The sequence below is a fragment of the Tachypleus tridentatus genome, chromosome 10 (assembly GCF_004210375.1).
Source record: "Tachypleus tridentatus isolate NWPU-2018 chromosome 10, ASM421037v1, whole genome shotgun sequence".
Classification (NCBI taxonomy): domain Eukaryota; kingdom Metazoa; phylum Arthropoda; class Merostomata; order Xiphosura; family Limulidae; genus Tachypleus; species Tachypleus tridentatus.
The window spans coordinates 51,827,850-51,853,572 of record NC_134834.1 but is presented as its reverse complement, the minus strand read 5'-3'; the positions used below and the strand labels follow the sequence as shown (position 1 = coordinate 51,853,572).

The 25,723-nt window shown below is 34.8% G+C and overlaps 1 protein-coding gene across 13 annotated transcripts in view; it reads left to right on the top strand.

Moving 5' to 3' along the window:
* The first annotated feature begins 2,326 nt into the window (after positions 1–2,326).
* The window catches only part of LOC143229272 (dystrophin-like), a 147,802-nt gene continuing 124,405 nt past the window's right edge, over positions 2,327–25,723 (top strand). For 8 of the 13 annotated variants that reach the window (XR_013015771.1, XR_013015773.1, XR_013015772.1 and 5 more), the window contains exon 1: positions 2,328–2,787. Coding sequence is in view for 10 of the 13 variants with exons in the window: in XM_076461385.1 (XP_076317500.1) it covers position 2,787 (1 nt within the window). In the remaining 3 variants the exon portion in view is untranslated. Of the gene's footprint in view, positions 2,788–25,723 lie in introns of all 13 variants that reach the window. The other 5 variants (XM_076461395.1, XM_076461393.1, XM_076461391.1 and 2 more) reach the window with 2 other exon arrangements.

Here is a 25,723-nt window from a genome sequence, read left to right as displayed (position 1 = left end):
TTTTATATAAGTGAATAATAACACTATGTGACACAAATTTTGTTCCTGAATAGTATGTGTTATTTCTTAATTGCTTATACTGTAAAAGTACAGAAAATGGCCATTATTTCCTTTCAACTTTGTTTTTGTGACCTGGATAATAAAATTTAGAAATTAACCTATCTTTTATTTAAAAACGGGCAAATTTGCACATTTTCATTTGCATAAGATCTGAATAAAACAACATATGAATCAATATTTACATGTATTTGTACTAACTTTATACAAAAATGTTTAGAAGTGAGTAGTTTTTCAAGGTTTCCGACTGTAATGTAAATCACTTTCACGAATCAGCCCCCAAATACAGTCTCTCATCATGTTTTCGTTATACGCTCCCAGGTCACAAAAGCAAAGTTTGAAGAGAAAAATAGGTCTTTTTTCCATTTACTTTAGGCATAAGCATTTGGGAAATAACACTTTCTGTCCTGGAACAAGAAAAAGTAAAAATTTTGTTACATAGTGTTTTCATTAAAATCGACTCATATTATATCTTCAAGCATTTAAAACATTGATAATTACTGGCTACATATTCGCTAGTCCAATCGCGACGTGAGTCTCATCAATCGATAGAGAATCCAAACATAATTATGAAAACAAAAAGTCCATTGTGGTAAAGGAAATCATGATTTAATCTAAGTAAGATTTTTTCTTCTCAATTTGTAAAAAATCCTTAAGTGATAGAAAAAAAATGAAATCCACGTATCTGAATCATGTAAAACCAGTTGGTAAAACCAAAACAACTTTTATGAAGTTTAAGTTCGCGGAACAGTGTTATTTATTCACGAGTAACCTGATAAACACTTTGGATTAATATTACCAATCAGAGTAGACAATCGTTCCTAAGGTGACACTGTCAGTCAATGCCAGTAGCTGCTTCGAAAAACTTGTAAAAATCGAAAATTTAATGAATTCAAATATCTTGTTAGTGAGTTAATAATTATTTAATAAAATCAAACTTCTAAATGTTCTTTATTCAAACAACACTTCGCAGCTTAAATGTATAAGAAAAAATAAACATTTTTAGAGAAAATAATATAAGTCTGAACATTATAATATATGTGAGGTAGCTGGAAGACGTTACTAGTTGAAAACCAAATTTTCACAAAATCCCAAATCACGCTATAGCTGAATTACTTAACATGGGTGATACGCGGTCTAGTAATTGAAGGGTCAAGATGTTGTTCGAAAGGTTCTAAGTCCGAGACTTGAAGTTGCTGTAAGCGTTTCGTCATTTTTAGGTATAACCAACGAACCCAAGATATCTCTGAACTGGCCGTTAACTGGAATGTGTATACAGTGCTGTTAGGTTGGAAATTAGAATCGTTGAAAGTAACCTAAATGTTCATATTTGTTCAAGACTTCTGCCTTCTTCTAACCACACTAGTGTTTTAGAAGGAGGTTGTTGGAAGTAAAAATCAAATAACATTTAATACATATCTCGTTAAGATACAATTATATATCTTTATCCTAATAAGCACGTCACCTGCCTTCTACTCTAATAAAATCCGGTCATTCGGTTCAAAGAGATTGATAAAGCCATTGTGTTTTCAGTAGGTCAAAATTAAAAATGGCAACCTGACGAACCCAAGAGATCTGTCATCTCGTTTAACTCTGGGGTGCATGCAGTGCTATTCAAGTTGAAAATCAGAATCCCTAGAAGTAACCTTTAAAACATATCAAATTAAAGTAAAATTATATGTTTATTGTACTAACAAGCACATTCTCTGTCTTTTATTGTATGAAGTATTCTATAAAAAAAAAAAAAAGGATAAGCAATCTGCGAGTCGCAGTGATCAAAAACACTTAATTAAGATGGCGGACTAAAGAGGTTTTTCAGGCTTAAAAAGAAACGAACTTTTAGTATTGAACAAAAAGCCTCTATCTAAGTCAGCAGCTTACGGCAGCGATAAAGAAAAGAACCATCTCGAATACTATTTTTACGCGCTTATAATTCGAACTCTTAACAGGACTATAATTAAGGGAAATGTGAAGTAAGATTACTAGCAATTAGGTATCATTTTATTCACTTTTTTTTGGACAAAGAACAACACGCACTCTGTCTCCAAGACGTAAAGACGCGTAATTGTAATAGAAGTACATTATTAGGCTTTAGTCGTGAGAAAGATCACCAACTACTTCTAGTTATATGAAATCAGTTGGTTTCCTTGGTAACCAAAACTATACCTTTCCCTCCCTATAATTTCGAGGTTCTCCATATGTAGTGTATGTCTCTTCCTGCCTTAGCGTTTTGAAAGTAAAACCTTCGGTACGTATTGATTTATTGCTCACTCTGACCGCTGGTATGGAGCACAACGTACACGCACGTATGTATTACATGTTGGATCGGAACATTTAGGGTTAGACGCTTGAGGAAAGCTGGTGTGCGATTCTTGGAACTATATAAAGTTTTGAGCAGCAGCTATGATTAGTATTTTCTCTTCACTTTTCAAAAAATGCGACTTTTCTCTTTTCAACAAGCAGTACTGACGATATGAACAACTAGAGGTTCATTCCGTTCTGAAGAGAGGGCGCTGTCTTCTGTAAGAAGAACAAGGCAGTAGCGTCATTAGTTAAGCTGATTCGTGATTTACACGTGAGCGTAAAGTTGAACGTCACAAGTCTAGAACAGTGTTCAACATTAAACGAAGTGTTCAACATTGAAGCAGAATTGCCATTATAGACAGTAAAGGACAAGCTTGTATTGCAACACGAATCACCACGGAACGTTCAAGAATCATACCTCCATAAGTAAGTCTTTGGTAATTAATTTATTTCATTTACGTATTTACTTTGCATGTCCAACTACAGCTTTCTTCAAATAAAGGTGTACGAATATATCAAATTGTTATTTTTATTTATTTTTGATACACGGGGTTAAACATAATTGCACTATTTCTTTTATCTGTGTATAAACAATTTCTTTCCTAAACACACCGTGGTTTTTTCTTATCAGGTCGCACAGATTGTTAAAAGTATCAGAAAACTGCAACAATGACCTGTTTAGAACTTGAACATTGGGTATTTCTTTCACAGCTTTGTCAGTGTAAATGTATAGCATCAGTAGCATATAGACTAATCACATCAACTATACCATTGTTTGGTCTAATTAATATCAGAATACTTTATTGGCGAACTTTTATCTTTGTTTTTTTTTCTCACCAAGCGTTTAAATTCAGTGAAAGGAAGAAAAGCCCATGAATGATATATATAGTGGTAAGTAAAAGTCTTTGCATCAAAACCTACAAACAATAACAATTTCTCAATCACATTAAACTACAGATTTGGAAACTAACTTCAGATTATTCCAGTAACCCTTTACGGTTGCGAAAAAAATAAAACGCGCGCGCATCTTGAAAGTTGAAGGCCACATTTCGTACTTAACCTGATGAAGTTCTCAAAGTTTATTTACCATTAAAAGAAATACAAATTTTAGATTTTATATGTCTTTAATTTCCGTTATTCAAAATCAAAACTCTGATGATATTTTACATTTAAAGTATAACTTTTTGATAGTATAAGAAATGTAAAAAATTCGTATGTAGCGTACACCTTTCAAATAGCTTTATTTTTAACAGTGCATAAAAGTATACATAAAAATATGTTGTTCTTCATGTTTCAAGCTGTTTTCAGTAGCATTTGTGCTGAGCCGGACGAAGCTTGGTAGTAAACGTGCCTCGAATATGAATCGGGAGATTCATGGCTCGCAACCTGTTGAGGAAAAAATTGCTCTGCACATTGGGACTGCGGTACATTATAAGAGTGATGGTTAAAACCACTATTAAATGAGTTAAGTTAGAGGTGGTTACTGAGGAATTGCTGCCTCTTTCTACCTCTCTAGTCTGTCAGTTTAACATAGGCCCGGCATGGCCAGGTGGTTAAAGGGACTCGACTGATAATCTGAGGGTTGTGAGTTCGAATCCCCGTCATATTAAACATGCCGACTATTTCAGCCCTGGGAGCGTTATAAAGTGATGTTCAATCCCACTATTAGTAAGTACACCCTTGTGCAAATTAATTGAAACAAAACGAAAAATTACGATTTTTTTCAATTTTTTGCGTTTTATTTCTGAGAATCCAAAAATTACTCACAAATTAATACATGATATGATCGCCTTTATTTTTCAGAAGATCATTAATCCGCTTTGGCATCAAGTCCATGAGTTGACTGCAATCTTTACTAATTTTTGAATCGCGGTACCGCACTTCAATTAGCTTATCTTTCGTAGTACAGTCTTTTCCCCGAAGTCTTTCTTTACAAATCGCCCAAAGATTTTCAATAGGATTTAAGTCCGGAGAGTTTCCAGGCCAATCCAGCATCTTTATTCGCGTTGTAGTCATAAAATTCTTCAAAAGTTTCGATGTGTGGCATGGGCCAGATCTTGCTGAAAAATGCCAGATCCATCTGGAAATCTCTTTTTTCAATTCTGGAACGACTCTTCTCTGCAAAACTTCGATGTACTGTGGTCCTCGCATCATAACTTCTACAATATGTAGAATTCAGCTGCCATAGTAGTTGAAGGAGCCCCAAAACATCTTCTTCAAGGGATGTTTTACGAACTGATTGATGTGAGATTCTCGAAGTTTTTCACTTGGAGATCTGCAAACATGCAGACTTCTTTGACCCTGTACGAAGAAATAAAGTCTCGTCATTGAATAACACCTTCCTCCATTGTTCTTGCGTCCAGTTCTTGTATTTCAGACCCCATTGATGCCGTTTTTCCTTCATTGAGTTGGTAAGAAGTTGTTTTTTGACTGGTCTCCTTGCCCTTCTAACGCAATTTCGAATGATATAATATTCCTCAAAATTTCGTCATATATCCCAAAAATAGATCGACCGTACTGCAAAACACAGCTAATGACGCCGTCTGTGTGAAAAAATTTACTATTAAAGGAAATCAGCGGGTCTAGCGAGCCTACACTGGACGCCATGCTGAAAATATTGTAAAATGACCATTTGTTTCAATTAATTTGCTCAAGGGTGTAAAAGAGTAGCCCAACAATTAACGGTGGGTGATGATGACTAGCTGCGTTTCTTCTATGGAGTCTTACACTGCTAAATTAGGAACGGCTAGCACAGACAGCCCTCCTGTAACTTTGCACGAAATTTCAAGAAAACAAACAGATAAAAACGAAATACGGCTGTGCGCAGAAAACTTGTGTAACAAAACGCGAATTTATTTGTGCTAAAGATCTATCATTTTATAATGTTTGAAGATGGGTAAAGAATAAAACCGTATTTCAAGTTTAACACTAACAAATTTTTAGTGTTTCGATAAAGTTTTGTCATCAGCAGGTTCCCTTAAAGATTTCTTTGTTAGCCATTAAAACAATCTTTAAACTCTATATATGTCTTAGAATAATTTCCTAGTTATCGAAAACACAACAAGTTGGGTAATACTTCATGAAAAAGAGAAAAGGTTGAATATGGCACTAGAAGGCAGGCCCGGCATGGCCAGGTGGTTGAGGCACTCGACTTGTAATCCGAAGGTCGCGGGTTCGAATCCCCGTCACACCAAACATGCTCGCCCTTTCAGCGGTGTGGGGGTCATAATGTGACAGTCAATCCCACTACTCTTTGGTAGCCCAAGAGTCAGCGGTGGGTGGTGATGACTAGCTGCCTTCCCTCTTGTCTTACACTGCTAAATTAGGGACGGCTAGCGCGGATAGCCCTCGTGTAGCTTTTCGCGAAATTCCAAATAAACCAAACCAAGCACTAGACGTCATATTTTATAAATCATTTGCTTTCTCTCATAATAGCATTAATCTTAATCTCACAAAACGTATGCTTATCGTTATATTCATTTAAATGAACTGGTGGCATGGTTATTGATTTTAACGTTCTTATCACTACTCGAAGAATAGCCTTAGTGCAAAACGTACTTGGAAATAAAAATATAAATGTATCCAAGTGTCTTTTTGTCAATCATATAAAAATTATTACCGAAGACGGAATCAACGAAAGGCGTGTGTGTGTCTTACTTTATGTTCTGAATTCGTCGTTTCAGTCAAATTTATACACGAAAAAATGTTTTTATTTGTTGTTGTTTTTTTATCTTGAATAGTCTTTATAAATATTCAGTAATATCCTGAATGAATGCTTATTAAATTATAAACCTACAGTAGACCTAACAAATGAAATACTAAATAAACACTAGTAGCAGATACTAGATCTAAAATACATACGGAAACTTCACATTTTGAAAACATCGATATCTGTATGCTACCTTTTATTGGTGAAAGTTAATCAGGTCTCATACTGGCGGTAAGTCGTTTTATCAAGGTCATTTTATGTTTTGGGTCATCACAACGATTTTAACTGATACTGTTGGTGTCATGGTTACACTGTTGTAAATAATTTCTGCTCATCAGGTAGCACGTATTCACGTGATTTGGGTTTTATATTTGTTTCCACTTAAACTTTAAAATGTTTTAAAGTCAAACGTGAGAAATCTTTATTTTCTATTAAGTGTAGTGCTGATTTTGTATAAAGTCTGAGAGAAGAATAGGAGAGACTATCACTACCGACAGTTAAGAAATTAAAGCTATTTCCACCACATTCATTGCAGTGGAAGTATGGTGTCACTGTAAAGTGATCTGAAGAAACAAATATCAGGAGATTTAATCCACTAATTAGATTATCCGTATTTAAAATTCCACTCTGTATCAACTACAAATTTGTTTAGTGAATCTTCCTTCCTCTTCCTCGCTGGGTTAGGGTTAATGACTTAGAAAACTTGCCTCATGGATAGTTGCAAAAATACGTTTGATAAATTTAAGTGCTATCCTATATTTAAGTTCAAAAGTAAGTTATTCACGCCAACTTCCCTCAAATCACCGATGCGAGAATCCCTTGGTAATGTGGCTCACATACACTTACTGATTTTCGAAGCATTTGTTCTAATTGAGGAGCTAAGCCACAAATTACGTGTAGCGTGTCTTAAGTGCAACAAATAACTTCTCGCTGGCGTTATGAGTAAAGCTGCTATTTTCAGATTGTACTGGGCGTTATATTAAACCCTTGATGTATATGTGTTAACTATAAACAGGGCCTAATTGTTGGACAAAATGAGTATAATTTTTATTGTAGTTTAACCTCAAGAAGGATACTAATATTAACAATATATTAAATAAAGAAATAATTAATTTTAAATATATAGTATAGAAGTATCAACAATAAGTTACATAAGTTGAATATTTAAATTTAATACTTTATATTCAGAAGAGAAAATTGATATTTGGATATATTGATAAAAGAAAACATAATTGTTAACTATATAATTTTCTAAATGCCCGATTGATTTTTCAACCAAATTTTGTTTCATTTAAAACGACTCGGATTCATTTTCCAACGGGTTAGAAACAATTTGTGTCAGAAAATTCGTATTTCCCAAAATAATGGAATGGAAAGTTTCAGATATTTATGCTAGTTGAAGAGCTTTGTACATTGAAACTAAAATTCTCTTGAGCAAACGTTGATTGTGAAGGTACAACAAATTGTGTTACCTTGATTTTATTTTGCTACAAAATGACGACGAATTGTTTTCGTCAAAACTTCATTTTTCTGAAACGATTTACTGAAATCATAGGCATACTTACAACAGGATATGACGTCAGTTTTTATTGCTAATTAACCTGTTGATTATTGAAAGGAAGGAAACATGAACAAGAGCACCATGTCGGGTTATCAAAGATTCAACTGATATGTTCTTCATTATTACACTAACCAGAGGAGAAACTTGGTGAGCAGCTTGGATTAACGGATAATTAAACAACAAGCAACGGCGAGATTACGCAAAAGCGAAGAAATATGTACTTTTCTGGTTTTGTTTGGGATCGAACTCCAGTTATTAATTTTCACAACGTAAAACTTGGAATTACATGTGTAAATTATGTATTCATTACTTCAACTGAGTAAACAGCTATGACTGAACTCATGGTAGAACTGAAATGCACGTCAGTTTTTCTCAGTTAGAGAGACTTAAGAGGAACAAATGATGTGTAATTTATAAGTTCATCTCTCTGAATGGGTGGATATGTTAATACATTTAAGATATTCTACCCGAGATACCGTAATCATGTAGACTTGGCTACATTCAATAAAATAAGTCTTTTGAATTTCACGTCAAACTACTCGTGGGCTGTCTGTGCTATTGTCTCTAATTTTGTAGCGATCGACTGGAGGGAAGGTAACTAGTCAACAACACTCGCCGCTAACTCTTAGGCTACTCTTTACTAACGAATAATAAAATTATCCTTCATAATAATGACCACATGGCTTGTTGGTGATTGGACTTGAACTTGCAACTCTCAGAGTGCGAGCCGAATGCCCTAAGCACTTGGTCATGCAAAAATCTTAAAATAACAAGAACTAATCAATTTCTCCATTGGTTAATACACTCCTCAGTCTTGTGACGTCCCACATCCACTGTTCATTAACTACTAATGCCACACGAAACATAAATGAGAGTCATCAGAAACAGATATTAATAAACTTGCTTATTTGGACAGAATCTGACAGATTTCTTGCTGTGAACCTCATTATTCTGCCTCTTATTTTGCAATACACTAGAGAAACGAAAAAGATAATCTAACCTGTCCAGAGAAAGTAACGGAGAGTCCTCAAATGTTTCTAACTTTAAAATGTTTTGTCAAATACAAATCCTTTTAGTCTCTTCCCATCATAGCTACATTAATGTTTGTGGAACGTACTGGAAAAAAAAAAAATTATAGATGTTATCTGCGTACAAACCAAATGTTTTTTCAGCACTTGTACGTCAAACAGAATAAAACGCCTTTTAATAATAAAATAATATTTTTAAATGACAGTCAAAAACAAAAAAAAAAAACTAAGTGTAGGTTTGTTTTTATAGACCACTTAACACTGTTGCTTATTTATGTTAAAAATGTCTTGTACAGACATTCATTTTCTGTGAAAAGAGAGTGTCGAGTTAGGTTAGGCTGTGTTTACTCAAACCCACTCTTCTGACCAGAGTTATTATTGTTCAGTTATCATCACTGATTTTTAAAATGTTATTTCATTTTTCTATTCCACATTAATCATATGAAGAACTACGTTTTTACTTACCAGAGGTAGTAATAAAATAATGTTTAAGAAAATGAATATATTGTATTAAAGGTGATATAACGTACATAAAAGTACATTAGAGACTGACGAGAAGAGAAACCTTCTCAAGAAAGTTAACATCACAACTATTACAACTAAATGAAGACAAGAATTACTAATGATATATATGTATATAAATAAATCTTTGACTTCTACTCATGGAAATAGGCCTCATTTGTGACATATTATTAAAATATGATTTTTGCTGCTAGATAGAAGAATGTGGTAACACTGGATAATTTCACAATCCATACATATTTCAAACGGACTCCAGCTATTATTTCACATGCCCCCGCTAGTACAGCGATAAGTCTACGGATTTACAACGCTAAAGTCAGGAGTTCAGTTACCTTCGGTGGGCTCAGTGGATAGCCCGTTGTGGCTTTGCTATAAGAAAACACACACTATTATCTCACCATTTAATATTCATCAATTCATGAATATTTTTTCAAATGCTGAACAAATGTTTGCTACATATTTTAGCTGTATGTTCAGTATTTAACAAACTTAATAAGTCTTGTTAAGTATGACTGTGTTCAGTACAGTTTGGTCTCTAACATTTGGTTGTATGTATGTTACGTAATACGTAGTTTTTTTTTTATGTCGTACAAAGCTACACGAGGGCTATCGGTGCTAGCTATCCCTAACTTAGCAGTGTAAAACTAGAGGGAAAGCAGCTGGTCATCACCACCCACCGCCATCTCTTGGGCTACTCTTTTACCAACGAATAGTGGGATTGACCGTAACATTATAACGCTCCCACGGCTGAAGGGGAGAGCATGTGGCTTTGCTATAATAAAACACATACACTTTCAATCCAGAAGAGCCATATATGCGTCATATAACAGTTCTCTGCTTGATAACATACAACTTACAACTCAGTATAGCTCATTTTACTTACTGCTTTATGTCTGAAAGTTCAACTGCATGTTTCCCGGTGAGACAGCTGTAAGTCGTTGGATTTACAATGCTAAAAGTATGGGTTCGATTCCGCTCGGTAGTACTGTGGCTTTCCTACACACAAACACAAGTTCAGTACATAACTGTTTGTTTTCCGTATAAAAACTGAACTATTTGAATCAGTTTTCTTTGTAGCTGAGAGAACTTGTATTGATAACTTTTGTTGGATTTAACTGAAACGTTCAAATTACTCACTGGGATGAAACAGGATCGTTTCTTCACGTTTCATGACTCATTGACTTTTTTTTTTTTATATTTGCCTTAGGTACATAATTTATAACTTAGAGTCCAATAAACACGCACCTTACGATCGATACGAATAGGCAGACAGATAGTTACGCGTACCTTACACTGTGTTATGGATAGGCGGACAAATACCATTACGCACACATTACACTTGGTGTTATAACTATAAGAATGTAATTTTATCGATAATTAACGACTGGAAAACAAAACTGTTTTCGCATATTTTATTATTCCATTTGTTTTCAGATTAATGTAATCTGATGAACAAAGGAAGATCTCAATGCTATATTGCTCGTGGAACAGAAAACACTAATTTCGAAACAGCTAAAACGATAGTTTGTTCCATTTATTATACGTTGTCGAAAATGTAGTATGTGATTTTCTACACAAGACACGCTAGGAAAAATCACTTATTTTTCTTTAAATAAAAAATTCAAAGCTATCGTTTTCATCATCAGTACGCTTACGGTTTGTTTGGAATTTTGCGCAAAGCTTCACGAGGGTTACATGCGCTACCCGTCCCTGATTTAGCAACGAAAGACTAGGAAGAAGATATTTAGTCGTCACCAACTCTTGGGGTACTCTTTTACCAAGGAATAGTGAAATTGACCATGATTTTCTAATGCCTTCAGGGCTGAAAGGGCGAGTGTGTTTGGTGTGACGGGGATTTGAACCTACGACTCTCAAATTACGAGTCGAGTGCCCCCAGCCACCTCGCCATGCCGGGCCAAAACGCTTACGGACTTTCAATGTTAAAATCCACTACGTAGCTTTGCATTAAAATTTGTCCCCCGCTAGTACATTGGTAAGTCTACGGATTTACAACTCTAAAATCAGGGCTTAGATTCCTCTCGGTGACTCAGCAAATAGCCCAGTGCGTCTTTGCTATATGAAACCACACAAGCACGCGTTGAATGTTAATACTGTTATATTAAAAAGTGTTTTTGATATTGTATTCGTCATTGCTTAATTTATAATATTATCCATAATTCGTTGATAACACGTTCTCAGTTTCAAAATACTTCTTTGTGTTTTTAGCAACACAGACTTGCGCAAGGCAAGGCCGTAATTTTCATTTAATTGTAACAACAAAACAAGAAACCTTAAGAAAGAGTAACACTGCGTAAAACACTATTACAAATAAAATACATAACTACTCATCTGAAAACCTTTCTTTATACGGTAACCAAGGCAAAAGTTATATCATTCTAAAAAGCGATTTTCTTTGTTGGTTGTATTTGATATTTATAACATACATAAATAACTTTTTTGTTGAAGAATGTAATTCTATACTTTCGTAAAATACGCTTTTATTTCACGTATTCAAGTCAAGAAAAGCGTTGTTCTTACGTGTCGAGACAGATGATTATGTTCGGCCATTAATTCTCACTTTATACGTTGCGAAAGGCAATAGATTTGCCCAAGTTCACGTATAGTCATACGAGCAAAGCACCTGATAATTAAAGAACAATTTATTTAAATCACTTATATGATATTTGAATAACAAACACATTTTGCGTAAAAATCGGTGAAACGAAAATTTCGTAGAAAAAAAATCAAGGCATAGAAGTGACGTCTAGTTTTATGATGGCCAATTTATAATTTAGCAACATGTGTTTAGGGACCCGGCATGGTCAGATGATTAGGGCGCTTGACTCGCAATCTGAGGGTCGCGGGTTCGAGTCTCCACCACATGAAACATGATCGTCATTTCAGCCGTGGATGTGTTATATTGTAACGGTGAGTTACACTATTCAGTGGATGTGTTATATTGTAACGGTGAGTTACACTATTCAGTGGATGTGTTATATTGTAACGGTGAGTTACACTATTCAGTGGTAAAAGAGTAGCCCAAGAATTGGTGGTGATGACAAGTTGCCTTCCCTCTATTCTTACCCTGCTAAATTAGGGACGGTTAGCGCGGATAGCTTTCGTGTAGCTTTGCTCAAAATTTGAAACAAATAAACCATGTGTTGAGGATAATGTATTTCTTATAGAAGCAAAGAGAACGACATGGACTACGTGTTGCTGCATAGTTATCCAGTTTTACAATTTATTTTTTTAAATTTCTACCAAACGTTTTTAAGAGATAAATTCAATATTTTACAGATTTTTATGAACTTTTTCAAGTGAAAACGTGACAAAGACGGCTATATATAACAGCTCTGTAGGGTTATGTGCTTTCTGTTTTATGTAAAGGGAATTGGCGGACAAGTTTTGAAAATGTTTTGTACATAATTATTTCAATGGTTAATGTTGTTGTTTATTATTAAGCACAATGCTACACAAATGGCTGTCTGTTCTTCCCTCACCACGGACATAAAAACCCGGTTTCTAGCAGTTTATGTCCGCAGACACTGGGGAGCTTTTATTGTTTAATAAAATGAAGAAGCTCATTTGTGAAGGTCTGAGTAATTTGTAGATCCAGTTTATTTAGGAGTCAGTGAAAACTTTAAAATTGCTCAAAAATTATCTGATACTGAAAATGTTTCTTTTTTACTCTCAAAGTATATGTTTCCCGGTGGGTAAACTTTACCGACTTATAGGCTGGAATCCGAAGCTCGATTTCCTACAGTGAGCAGAATGGAAGTTCTCATTCGTGTAGATTTGCGCCAGAATAAACAAATAAATCACAGTCTGTCGTAAGTAGTGTTGTTGCAACCACTCTTTACAATCACGTTATCAAACTATCACAGTTTTTCAAGTAACATGTACAATCAGGTTATTAAATCATTAAAATCAGGTTCAAGTATTGTCTACACGACATCTACATTATCTATATACGTGTGGTATAAATGTTGTTTGCACTCAGTTTACTTGTTTTTTGCTTTTTCTAATTTCGTGCAGTACTACACGACGGCTGTCTCGTTAACAGCCCCTAATTTAGCAGAGGGAAGCCAGCTAGTCATCACCATCTACCGCGAACTCTTAAGCTACTTTTTTACCAACAAATAGTGGAAGTGACCACCCAAACCACCTACCCATGCCTGGCTGTGTGAGATTATTAAACCAACAAATTATGTATATACTATAGTTGTAGAGAGATAAAAATAAATAGCCGTCTGACGTAAAAATCTTCAGGAAGAATGCTACATTGCCAAACCCAACTAAAAAATTCATTCTACAATCAAGCTTCAACTTATAAAGTCTGTTACAGTTACACTCTGCAATCAGGATATTACAAGTACGAGCTTACTAAATCGCAAAATATGTTTGATACATCCTATAGTGAATTAACTCTTCAAAATCTGTAACAACTACTGTTTTAACACCCCGATTAATTAAGCATGGGTCCTTAGACTAGAAAAAACACGGGTTTTATCAGCAATCAAATTCACAACAAAATTCACCTATGTAAAATCAGTATCTTAAAACTTATTAAATTTTCTAAACTGTATCTCAAAACTATTTTAGAAATTTACTGCTTAAAAAGTATCAAGAGTATATGGATATTTTAAATAAATCCACTTACGTTAACCACAGTTGGTACGAAATAACCTAATATTCCATTAATCACACTTGTTTACAGTGTTTGTAATAATATAATTTTGAATTAATAATAAAAAAGTAACAGTTTAATATACATTTTTGTCACGAGATTTTTCAGTGTAATTTAAGAACAACACATTCTCCCCTCTTTTTATCGACAACAAAAATATTTTAAGTAGAAACAATTTAACTGTCATTGTAAGTTATTGTAGGACAAATATGATTATTCAATGCAATTTCAAGCGGCAGCCATGTTTACGTTTGTCCCCCGCTAGTACAGTGGTAAATCTACGGATTTACGACCCTAAAATTAGGGGTTCGATTCCCCTCGATGGACTTAGCAGATGCCCGGTGTGGTTTTGCTATAAGAAAACACACACACGTCTACTTTATTTTTGGCCAGGTAGGTTAAGGCATTCCACTCGTAATCTGAGGGTCTCGTGTTCAAATCCCTGTTACACGAAACATGCTTACTCTTTCAGCTGTGGGAGCGTTATAATGTGACGTTCAATCCCACTATTCGTTGGTAAAAGAGTAGCCCAAGAGATGGTGGTGGGTGGTGATGACTAGCTGCCCTCCCTCTAGTCTTACACTGCTAAATTAGGGATGGATAGCGCATATAGCCCCAATGTAACTTTTCGTAAAATTCAAAACCAAAAAGACAAGAAAAAACCTACTTTCAGACATATATTGCCTTATCGCATATCCCTCAATAGCACAGTGGCATATATGCCGACTAACAATGCTAGAAACCGGTTTTCGGTACCTGTGGTGGGCATATAGTCAATTTGTGTAGCTTTGTATTTAACTTGAAACAAATCTTATCATAAAGTCAGAAACTATCTTAAGATAGTTTTTCAGATATTTAACCTTTAATTAACCGCTTTTAGGAGAGAGATATTTTCTCAGATGCTTTCTTAAACTAGTTACAGATTACTAAATCATCAACCTAACATGCACGCCCTTTAAGTCGTAATGTTTTTATGGTGTGACGGTATATCCCACTATTCGTTGACAAAATGTAATGCTGTATTAGGCATTTAGTGATGTTTACTAGATATCTTCCTTCTAGTCTATCACTTTCAATATTAGGAATAGTGAATTAGGTTAGCTCTCATGTAGCTTTACGTGAAATTATCAAACTAAATCACCAAAATCAAAACAAGTTTCTACACTCAGGTAACTGAATCGTCGAAATCTGAAAAAAAATCCAATCATATCAGTAAATCAATAACATCTGTTACAAGCACGATTTACAGTTAGGGCAATAAAACACTGAACACAAAAGCGATTTGCAGTAAATATAGTAAAACACTAAAATTTGTTACAAGTATAATCAGGTAAAAATATATCAAATCAAATTAATTTTACATTTCATTTCATTATTACTCCTACTGGGATGAGTAACTGTGTAGTTCTTTTATTGTATTATATTATATTATTATATCAGATTGTTGTTTGTTGTTTTGAATTAAGCACAAAGCTACTCAATGGGCTATCTGTGCTCTGCCCACCACGGGTATCGAAACCCGGTTTTTAGCGTTGTAAGTCCGCAGACATACCGCTGAGCCACTGTGGGGGCATTATATCAGAAAATATAGCACTGTGAAACTTTGGAAAAACTACAGGTATTTTTGAGTTTGTATTTCTTAATTTTATTTTTCAGGTTCTAAAACAAATGAAATGATATTAATCAATAAAATATACTATAAGATTACAAGAACTGAAATATTATTTTTACAAGTTTAACACTTGTAGTAAAACTATGTATAGTTGTCAGTTGTGTGTAACCCTGTCGGGTTTTACGCGCATTTTTAAAAATGATTTATGCCCTAAGTCGCTCCCAATGCTTTATTGTTTACAGGTTTTTCTATTAATACATGAGTTGTAAAAAAAAGTAAAGGGAAATACTGTTAATATTTCTAGTACTGCTGAGGTTCTTATGTGTGTTTTACACAGAAAAGCGCTGTTGAGTTAACCCGTTCTTTTAACAGAGTGTTGTAACAGTAAAACACATACATTATCGAATGTGTTAGGACAATGTGTGCCTCTCTGATTGTGAATAACATGAACTCAAGCTGGCAATATGAGAAGCAATTAGAAAGATGACGCACCGATTTAAAAAAAACAAAAAACATCTATTGTAGAATACAGAGAAAGCGAAAGACGTACATCCGTTTGAAACAGAAGCGTGTTCTGCTGTGCTATTGTAACTCACACATCTACTCTACTTATGTTACTGTTCATTAAACAGATTTGTTTGGGTTATAAGCATTTGTACTTGTCGCTGTCAAGGAGCTTATACGCCTGTCATCATGCGGTTTCTGTTGTCCATCCAAATACTTAACACAGCTGTTTAACAATTCATTAATTAAGCAGTTTTACTTTTCTTATCTCGAAAAGCACGCTTCGTTACTTTATTCCAAACGTATTTCATTAGAATAACACTGTAGACAGTGGATTATGTTTTGAAATAACAGGATTTAAACAATGTCAATGTTACTTATTAACGTCAAATAGCAGGAACAGACGATGTAGCAGTCTTTATAGAATTCCCTGATACGCCGTTGTACTCTAAATCATCAAACTTGGTGATTTTTTTATCATCTTATAGAATTAATTCAGTAGAATCAGAAAGCCAGCAGAACTACAAAAACCAAAGCACAATTCATAAACCTATCATAAAATAACAAGGTTTAATACTTCTCTTTCAAGTTTATTCGTGTTTATAAATAATGAACGTTCAATACCAGAGGTAGATAGGTAAATGCACATTATCGTATTTTTTTAGTTTAAATGTGTTTGTTTTTGAATTTCGCGCAAAGCTACACAAAGGCTATCTACGCTATCCATACCTAATTTAGAATTGTAAGACTAGAGGGAAGGCAACTAGTTATCACCACCCACCGCCAATTCTTGGGCTACTCTTTTACCAACGAATAGTGGGATTGATCGTACCATTATAACGCCCCCACGACCGAAAGGGGCGAGCATGTTTGGTGTGACAAGAATTAGAACCCGTGACTCTCAGATTACGAGTCGAGCGCCTTAACCACCCGATCCTTCTGGGCCTTAATTAAACTAAAATTTATACTATTTTTTGGAACTTTGGCACAAGTACATCGATATTAACTTAGCCATTTTTTCGTGCCCTGATCGTTCATAATCACTTTTAAATATCTGTGAGAATATACATATTTTAGAAGGAGCGGTTATCAAAATTGTGTGGAAACTTATTTGTAAGTGTTCTTTTTTAAAGTAAACGCTCTATAGAAGAGCTTTAAACCAAACAGTGTTGATATGAAATAAGGCTTAACTTACTTGTTTGTTTTGTTTCAAAGTACAACCGCATTGAGCTGCTGTGTCTACCGAAGGGAATCCAACCTCGGATGTTACCATTGTAAATTTTTAAACTTGCCACTGTCCCAACGAGCGACACGACCCGACATGACCAGGTGGTTAAGGCATTCGCGGGTTCGAATCCCCATCACACCAAACATGCTCGCCCTTTCAGTCGTGAGGGCATTAAATTGTGCCGGTCAATTCAACTATTCGTTGGTAAAAGAATAGACCAAGTGTTGGCTGTGGGTGGTGATGACTAGCTGCCTTCCCTCTTGCCTTACACTTCTAAATTAGGGACGGTTAGCGCAGATAGCCCTCGAGTAGCTTTGCGCGAAATTCAAAACCAAAAAACACAAACAATCCTTTTCCCATTTTAGTTGAATTTAATAGTTAACATAGGAGTAAGTAACTCCTAAATTTCAGTAATTTTTCTGTTATATAAGAACCTGTCAAGGAGGTAGTTCCCAGGACCAGATCAGGCATGGCTTTATGTGTGTGACACCGCATCATTATGACCTTAAGCTAGGTAGGATCCTAATAGGAAATCTAGGAAGATTTCTGTGAAAAATTAGTGCAAACTTATTCTTGAAACAAGTCCCTGTGACACAGCGGTATGTTTGCTGACTCACGCCTCTAGAAACTAGGTTTCGATACCTGTGGTGGGCAGAGCACAGATAACCCTCTGTGAAGCTTTGCGCTTAAATCCAAACAAAAATATTCTTGAGCATTATTAAGAAAATACACAACCTTTTTTAAAGCAGGCTGAAGATACCAGTAGTCTTTATAGAAGAGGACGACTTGTCCTCAGAAGATTAAGAGGTGCATATGCAATCACATTGTCATCGTATGTTTTAGTCTTTTATCCAAAGGTACCAACATGTAGCATGTTTCTACTTTTTATGTAAAAGGGATATTGCTCATGATAGGCTTTGGTTTCTTAAAGTTAGAAACTCCTTTATTTTTCTTATGTCTTTTTACGGGCGGCAAAGTTGCAAATGCGTATTGAAAGGTTCAAATTTCGTAATTTCTGGCTTTCGCCATTTTTTAAAGACTTTTATAATGGTATTTATATACAATGATACAGCAACTTATAATTTGGACAAATCGCATTATAAAGCTTTGGCTTTTCGATATGTGTGGATACATTTATAAATGCTTATGACATTAACAAATATTATTTGTCAGAAAGCAAATAAGATGTTTCTTATTTTGTTTTTCCCTCACGTTGAGTTTGGAAGTAGTACGAGGTAATCCGTTTAGTCCATTACGTTAAGGCTTACCAGCTTATTTCATTTACTAACACTTTTTCGATATTAAAAATATGATGCTGTCTTCTACATTAAACTTTATCGTTTGAAATCTTAAATGAATATTTTGATACCTGTTTCAATTTACAATGTCTGTTTGTTAATTCATTTTGTTTGTTTGCGAAATCCTTACACCGTTTTGGAGCTAGCAGGACTAAATATAACAGACGAACTCTGGGTCATCCGGGAATTTCCTTGTTTATGTAGCGCAGACTCCTACCACGGAGGAATAAAACGAGCTCAGAAGGTTCCATTAGCGTGGAAGAGCTGCAGGAGAAGATTTTTAGGGTTGCTGAACCAGAATTTGTCATCTTATTTTGTATTCCTGATTCCCCTCGGGAGTACGAGGATGCTATAGTGAAACGGTGTTCGTACCCAATAGAATAAAACGTGCCACACATACTCAGCTACTGTGAGCGGGTGTCCTAATGGAACCAATTTACGGAACTTATCTCCTTTGGAAAGTTACTGGAAATAATACAGAGATTGATCTACACAGTGAGGCCTCTGTGAATCATGAAAGGGCCTTTGAACGGAGTACGGATATCTTGTGTTAATAACGGTTAATTTGTAGTAATAAGTAAAACCTGTTCCAGGGTGTACAATAGTTATAGCCTAAGGTGTAATTACAGACATTAAGTGATTTTAAGCTTCCCGAATTTTCTGTTTACATTTGATTTGTTTTTAATAAATGGTTCCATAAACTAAAAAAAAAAAAACATTCTTCAATTCAGAAACGTGTATAAACTCGATTTCTCGCATAATAACGAATATTGGCATTTTAGAATAAAAAACCACAAAGATTAACCTCAAAAATTATTTCATTATAATACCATCTAATAAGTTAGCTGTTTCACTACTTAGTTTTACTGTAAATGAAAGAATAAACCAGATTTGATAATAAAATATTATATGGATCTGGTCAGTTTAAGTTAGCAAATAAGCTTATCTCACCCCCACATTAAAGAACCTACCTTACATAGGAACAAGGCCCTGCATGGCCAAATGGTTAAGGCACTTGACTCATAATCCGAGGGTCGCGGGTTCGAATTCCCGTCGCAACAAATATGCTCGCCCTTTCAGCCGTGCGGGTGTTATAATGTGATGGTCAATCTCACTATTCGTGGCTAAAAGAGTAGCCCAAGAGTTGGCGATGGGTGGTGATGACTAGCTGCCTTCCCTCTAGTCTTACGCTGCTAAATTATGGACAGCTAACGCAGATAGCCCTCATGTAGCTTTGTGCGAAATGGCAAAAACAAAAAAACCAAACAAACATAGGAACAAAAAGTATAGAAATGTGTTTCTCAAGTAGTGCGTTTTTTCATGGTTCTGTTTTCTCACTGCAAACATTTTGTGTTCCATCTGTTCCTCTTCCTAATGGAGTGATCCGTTCTTTCATTGATCCAACTTCCATGTTACATTCTTCATTTAAATGGATTTTTATTCATAATAACTGTTGCATATTTCCATCACTTTCTCTGTTTTCACATCATTAATCGCTGGATTGAAGACGGTTCAGAATCGCTCTGAATAAACCAAAGGGAAACCTTTTCGGGAAAAGTGGTAACTAAACCTACTTTTCTTTCTAAACAACGTCTGAAACTACGACACTCAATCGTATTATTTATTCAGAGTTTAAGACATTTCACCGTTTTAAACATTTTCTATACTTTCCTTTGAAATAATGATGGCTGTAGGTATAGAAATAAGACGTCCATACAGGGCTGTTGATTAAAAGCCCAAGGTTTCCAACATTATATCATTGGACTTGTTAAAAAGTGACAGTTAATTCTGTTACTTAATCTGAAAAAATCAAACAAACCCTTTTATCTGCGGGTCTGTTGTCTAGATGCCTTCCGTGGGATCATTAGTTCAATTCTTGGGGCTGCTATACCTAAGCCCATACTTTTCCGGTAAGCCTATTTATACCCTAGTTGCATATGAGGTACCAACCTTTTATGTTGAGAATTCAAGCCTGTGTGTATCTGTAATAGTTTTAATGTTATTATATTTTAACATTTACATTCACTGCATTTAAAAATCTTAAGAAAATAATTATTTCCAAATCTTGTTTTCACAAAATCTAAAAATACACAAGATTAGCATGACTTAGTCACAGCCTTAAAATTTGTTACATAAATTATAATATAATATCATTATTCACCACTCGATTCCATCAAGGAACATAGGGCCGCAATCACTTGCGAAATCTTCAACAGTTTTTTTTTTTTTTTTTAAGTGAGTAGGTTGTTAGCCCACTGCACGGAGCCGTTCCTACTTTAGCAGTGTAAGACTAGAGGGAAGGCAGCTAGTCATCACCACCCACGGCCAACTCTTGGACTACTCTTTTACCAACGAATAGTGGGATTGACCGTCACATTATAACGCCCCCACGGCTGGGAGGGCGAGCATGTTTAGCGCGACGCGGGCGCGAACCCGCGACCCTCAGATTACGAAGTGCACACCTTAACGCGCTTGACCATGCCGGACCATAATATAATATAATTACATGAAATTATATATTAAAGCTTTTTTAAATGAAAACCAGTACACTTTCATATAGAATCTTGTTTATTAACAACATCTTTGATCCAAGCAACCTTCCTGTGTAGGTCAGAACTTAAATTAATCCAGTATATGATGTAAGTGATCTAATATACAGATATAGCTGCCATAAAACAAAAACTTGTGGTTGATAGAAAACAATGACACACCAGTTGACTACTATCCTTTTTAATGAAATATTTGACCCAAACAAAACAATTACTTTTATCAGATATGTTTCAGTTGTTTTATTAAAGCGCAAAACTACATGCCGAACTATCTATACTCTGACTATAGGTATCAAAACCCAATTTTCAGCACACTGACTTACCATAGATCCACTGAGAAACTCTTACCTTTGTGTTGCTTTAGTTAGTATGAGTAACAGTTGTTATATAGCACAAATAATCAGATCATTACTTTAACGTTTAGACTTTTCTGTGAATGACAACACAGAACTTTTATGAAACATTTATCTCTCTGTTCCACTAAACAACTAGTCGTCATGGTAGAGTTATAAATGTACATTGGTTTCCAAAACATTATTTTTGTCAATAAAATGTTAGGATGAAAACAATAAGTTCAATTTGTAAGCTTTTCTGTCTTATTTTCTCTTTTTGTAAATGGATGTGTCAAAATTTTATGATATTAAATATACCCGAAGTTGCACAATAGAACTTAAATTATGGTTCTCCTCAGTCCATAGCAAAAAATGACATAGTAGTGAAATTTACACCGATTCACGTATGAAGGAAGCAAATGTATTGTGTTCTAGGAAAGCCAGGGCGATGGAAACTGTAGATCCGCACGTAAGTAGTGTATTCTAGCTTTAAAACGATAACGCCCTTACATCCACTCCCCCTCTCCCTAACAACCGTAGCTTAATAGATCATTAACTTGGACCTATAAACACATTTCATCATAATGGCGCATAAAAGTCGCTGATTTCAAGGGCCTTCCGAATTAGACGCCCTGAAACCGTTCCAAGAATATTGTCTGGAGTGTTAATAACGAAATACTACAGTATTCTAAATCCTTGAGGCAGCAGGAAGCCTTTTTTAGCATTTTGTTTTTATTTATAAATTGTGAATATACAATAATATTCTTCTAAAACCTCAATGCAACCAAATAATTTGTTAAAGTTTGCGAAAAAAGTACTTAGTAGTGCAATATTATATTTTTATGTTTCATGTCTTCCATTTTAATAATAAATTGAAATCAAAACAAAAAATGACAACCCAATTTAAAGCCAATTACTCCTCAAGTTCGGTTTTGGAATTTAAGAAACATGACACATGCAGGAATTATGTTTTCTTATGCAGTACAAGAAAAACTGTTTTAATCTAAATTTTAGTTTACGTAACGTTTCTTTTTTTGTTTTAAGTTACAAAGTTTTAAAATTGAATAGTATCGGATAGGTGGTTAGGGCGTTTGACTCGCAGTCAGAAGGTTGGTGGTTCGAATCTTCATCTCCTCCCCTCACAAGCATGTTCGCTCCCTTACCCATGGGAGCATTATAAGGTGACGGTCAATCCCATTTTTCGTTGGTAAAAGAATAGCCCAAGAGTTGGTGGTGGATGGTGATGACTAGCTGCTTTCCCTCTTGTCGGTCTTCTGCTGGTACAGCGATAAGTCTACAGATTTGCAATGCTAAAATCAAGGATTCCTTTTCCCTCGATGGACTCAGCAGATAGCCCAATGTGGCTTTGCTATGAAAACACACACGCACTATTTTTAGTACTAGATTGAAAACATGCTGTGCATTGAACATGTTTACTAGAGGTAGGAAGTTTTGTTTTGAAAACGTTAATTATTTGTTACTTTATTATTAGATCCAAAATCGATTAAGGTAAGTTCTTTGTTTTTAAACTAGTGAATTTTATTTAATATTCATGTTTACGATTCTCACATCAAGCAATTATTATATTTAACTGCTCCAATAGCACAGCGGTATGTCTATGGAATTATTCGCTAGAAACCGGGTTCGATACCCGTAGCAGGAAGAGCCCAGATAGGTTTTGTGGTTAATTACAAACAAACAAACAAATGTTTAATCATCAAATGTTTATTTATCGATTAAATATAATTTTTTTTTGTTCTGTATACCTTTAATATTTAAATCTTGATTCATATATTAGATAATCATTTAAATTGTGTTGTTATTTATTTTCACATCTGTCCCACACCTCCAGTGGCTCAGTGGTAAATCGAAGGATTTATAATGCTAAATTTGGAGTTCGATATATACAATAAAGAGAGGAAAGATAACCTGTTCTGTGGCTTTGTGCAAGAAAGTTCATCATCGTGTATCATGTTGCTTTGTTTTACTAGTTTACACGTAAAATAATTCAATCCAAATTCATCTAACCATTTATGAACTCATAAAAATTAATTATCTAATGCAATAAGTACACTAATAAAACTGAAAATCTTTATCTCATTTCTTACGTATGATATAAAAAAATGCAACTATATTGTCATGTACCTAAAGTTTCCTCTTTATATATAGAGTTATATTTATCATTTAATTGCTTCTTTGAGAAACCGTGTATAGCTGATAGTTCATTGATTGCGATCCTTTACTACCAAAAATAACTCTCTCTTCGTACATTAGGCTGTTGGATGCGTTATAAGAATGATAGTCTGTTCTTCGATTTGGCAACAGTTGCCCAAGAGATGGTGGTGAGTATTGTTGACTAGCGACCTTCCCTCAAGTCTTATTACTTTTAGCGAATTTCGAACACGCAATTATATGTTGTGTAGTCGGTCATTCCGTGACAAGAGTGTAATCGTATGTATAAAATCATGGAATTTACTCTTGAAACGCTTTCAAAAATCTTAAATTAAGTAGAACATAATTATCATAAACATTTAAACAGTGACACTTGTTATTTTAAGTATTGAAAGCATGCACTTATTAAGTGCTCAGATTACCATTTTGAAACGTCTCAAGTTCTACAATTTTGATTTACAGATTTCTAATGACTAGCGACTTAGTCTGAAATGATACCGAAAAAACACGTGGTAATTCATGAGCAAAAAGAAACAGCCTTCATTAATGTACAGCAACAACTAATCTGGCGCCAAGAGATGTGTGGGATATAATGTCTCATTGTACTTCCGGTTTCTCATTCCTACTAGTTTTAATTAAAAAGAGAGAGAGAGAAATAAATATGGAAGAATAGATACGTCAAGAAATGTGTAAAGAGGAAAAAGAGAAAAATTAAACAAATTATTAGATAAAAATAAAAACAACAGTGTGAGAAATGTAAAATGAAGAAGAAACGGTTCGGCGAACAAAAGAAACAAAAATTTTGCGGTAGAAAATACAAAGAAAGAGAGAAAACATTAAAATTGAAGGAAAGTATTTTTTATAGCAAAGCTACGTCGGGCTATCTGCTCAGCCCACCGAGGGGAATCGAACCCCTGATTTTAGCGTTGTAAATCCGGAGACATACCGCTGTACTAGCGGGGGGCATAAAGAATAAGACAGAAAAAGCTAGTATTAAAGAAACTACATGAAACGTATTAGAAATGAAATATTTGTCAAATCTGAGAAGATTACAAAATGAAAAACGTATGAAAACACCGAAAATATACATACAGAAAAAAAGTAGCCAAAGAAGAAACATAAAATGTTAGAGGCAGATAAGTGAAAAAAGTAAACTAGCGAAGAATGATTCCAAATAAACGGGAACGGTAGAAAATGATCGTTTTCTTGTCATTGGTAGATACTAATCCATAAAAAAAACTTTTACGAGTTTAGTTTTCAAACAGAACAAACCACACGTGGTCTCTTATTTGGTTCTAAGTAGGACGCTCACAACGAAGCACAGCATTAGCAGTGTTTGAAATCCTTCAGAAACAAGAATGAAAAATTTTTAGGCGTATAGAGAACTTTAACAATTGATGTGTGTGATTCTCTGAGGCTGTGCTTTAGTGGAAATCTAAGAGATTCTTACAAGTAAACCTGTTCTATGCCTACAGTTTGAAATTTTTCTTTACTTCCCCTGACTAAGTAAATTACCAGAGGATAAAGTGACAATATATTAATAGCATATTTGTATATCACTGAAAAAGGGCATATCCATTAGACTTGTCTGGGTTTGCAGATTAGTAAAATCATTGCCGATTAACCTACTTAAAATATGAATCCAAACTATTTGTATAATTACACAGATGCGTGTATATGTGGTATAACGGATTTACCGTTATACGTTTCTTTTAATATTTACGCTTGTTTCAATTTAATTTTTCGTTTTGCATGTCACATAAATTCTTAACTGTGTATTGTGCTAGTCCAACCTATTCTCGAAATTTGTAGAACATTCTTGAAAGTAAGAATCATTAATATTTGTTTTACGAAAACGCGCTGGAACATTGTTGAAACTTCGAGAAACTCACGTGATCACATCAACATGTGCCCACCCTGTCTTTGCCACTCGACTCACCCTTGGAGGCCGTAGCCATCCGTGTTTCCTTGGGTCATACCATCATTGTTTGTTCTCTCTAGCTGTCCCCTGAAAAGACCTATGATCAATAAGACCTTGATGCTCTTGTTGAACAGTTGTCATCTCCCATTTTAATCCTGGGGGACATAATGGACATAATCCCCTGTGAAAAGATACTGATATTGATGAGAGGGTTCGCCCTGCAGAGAATTCTCTTTCAG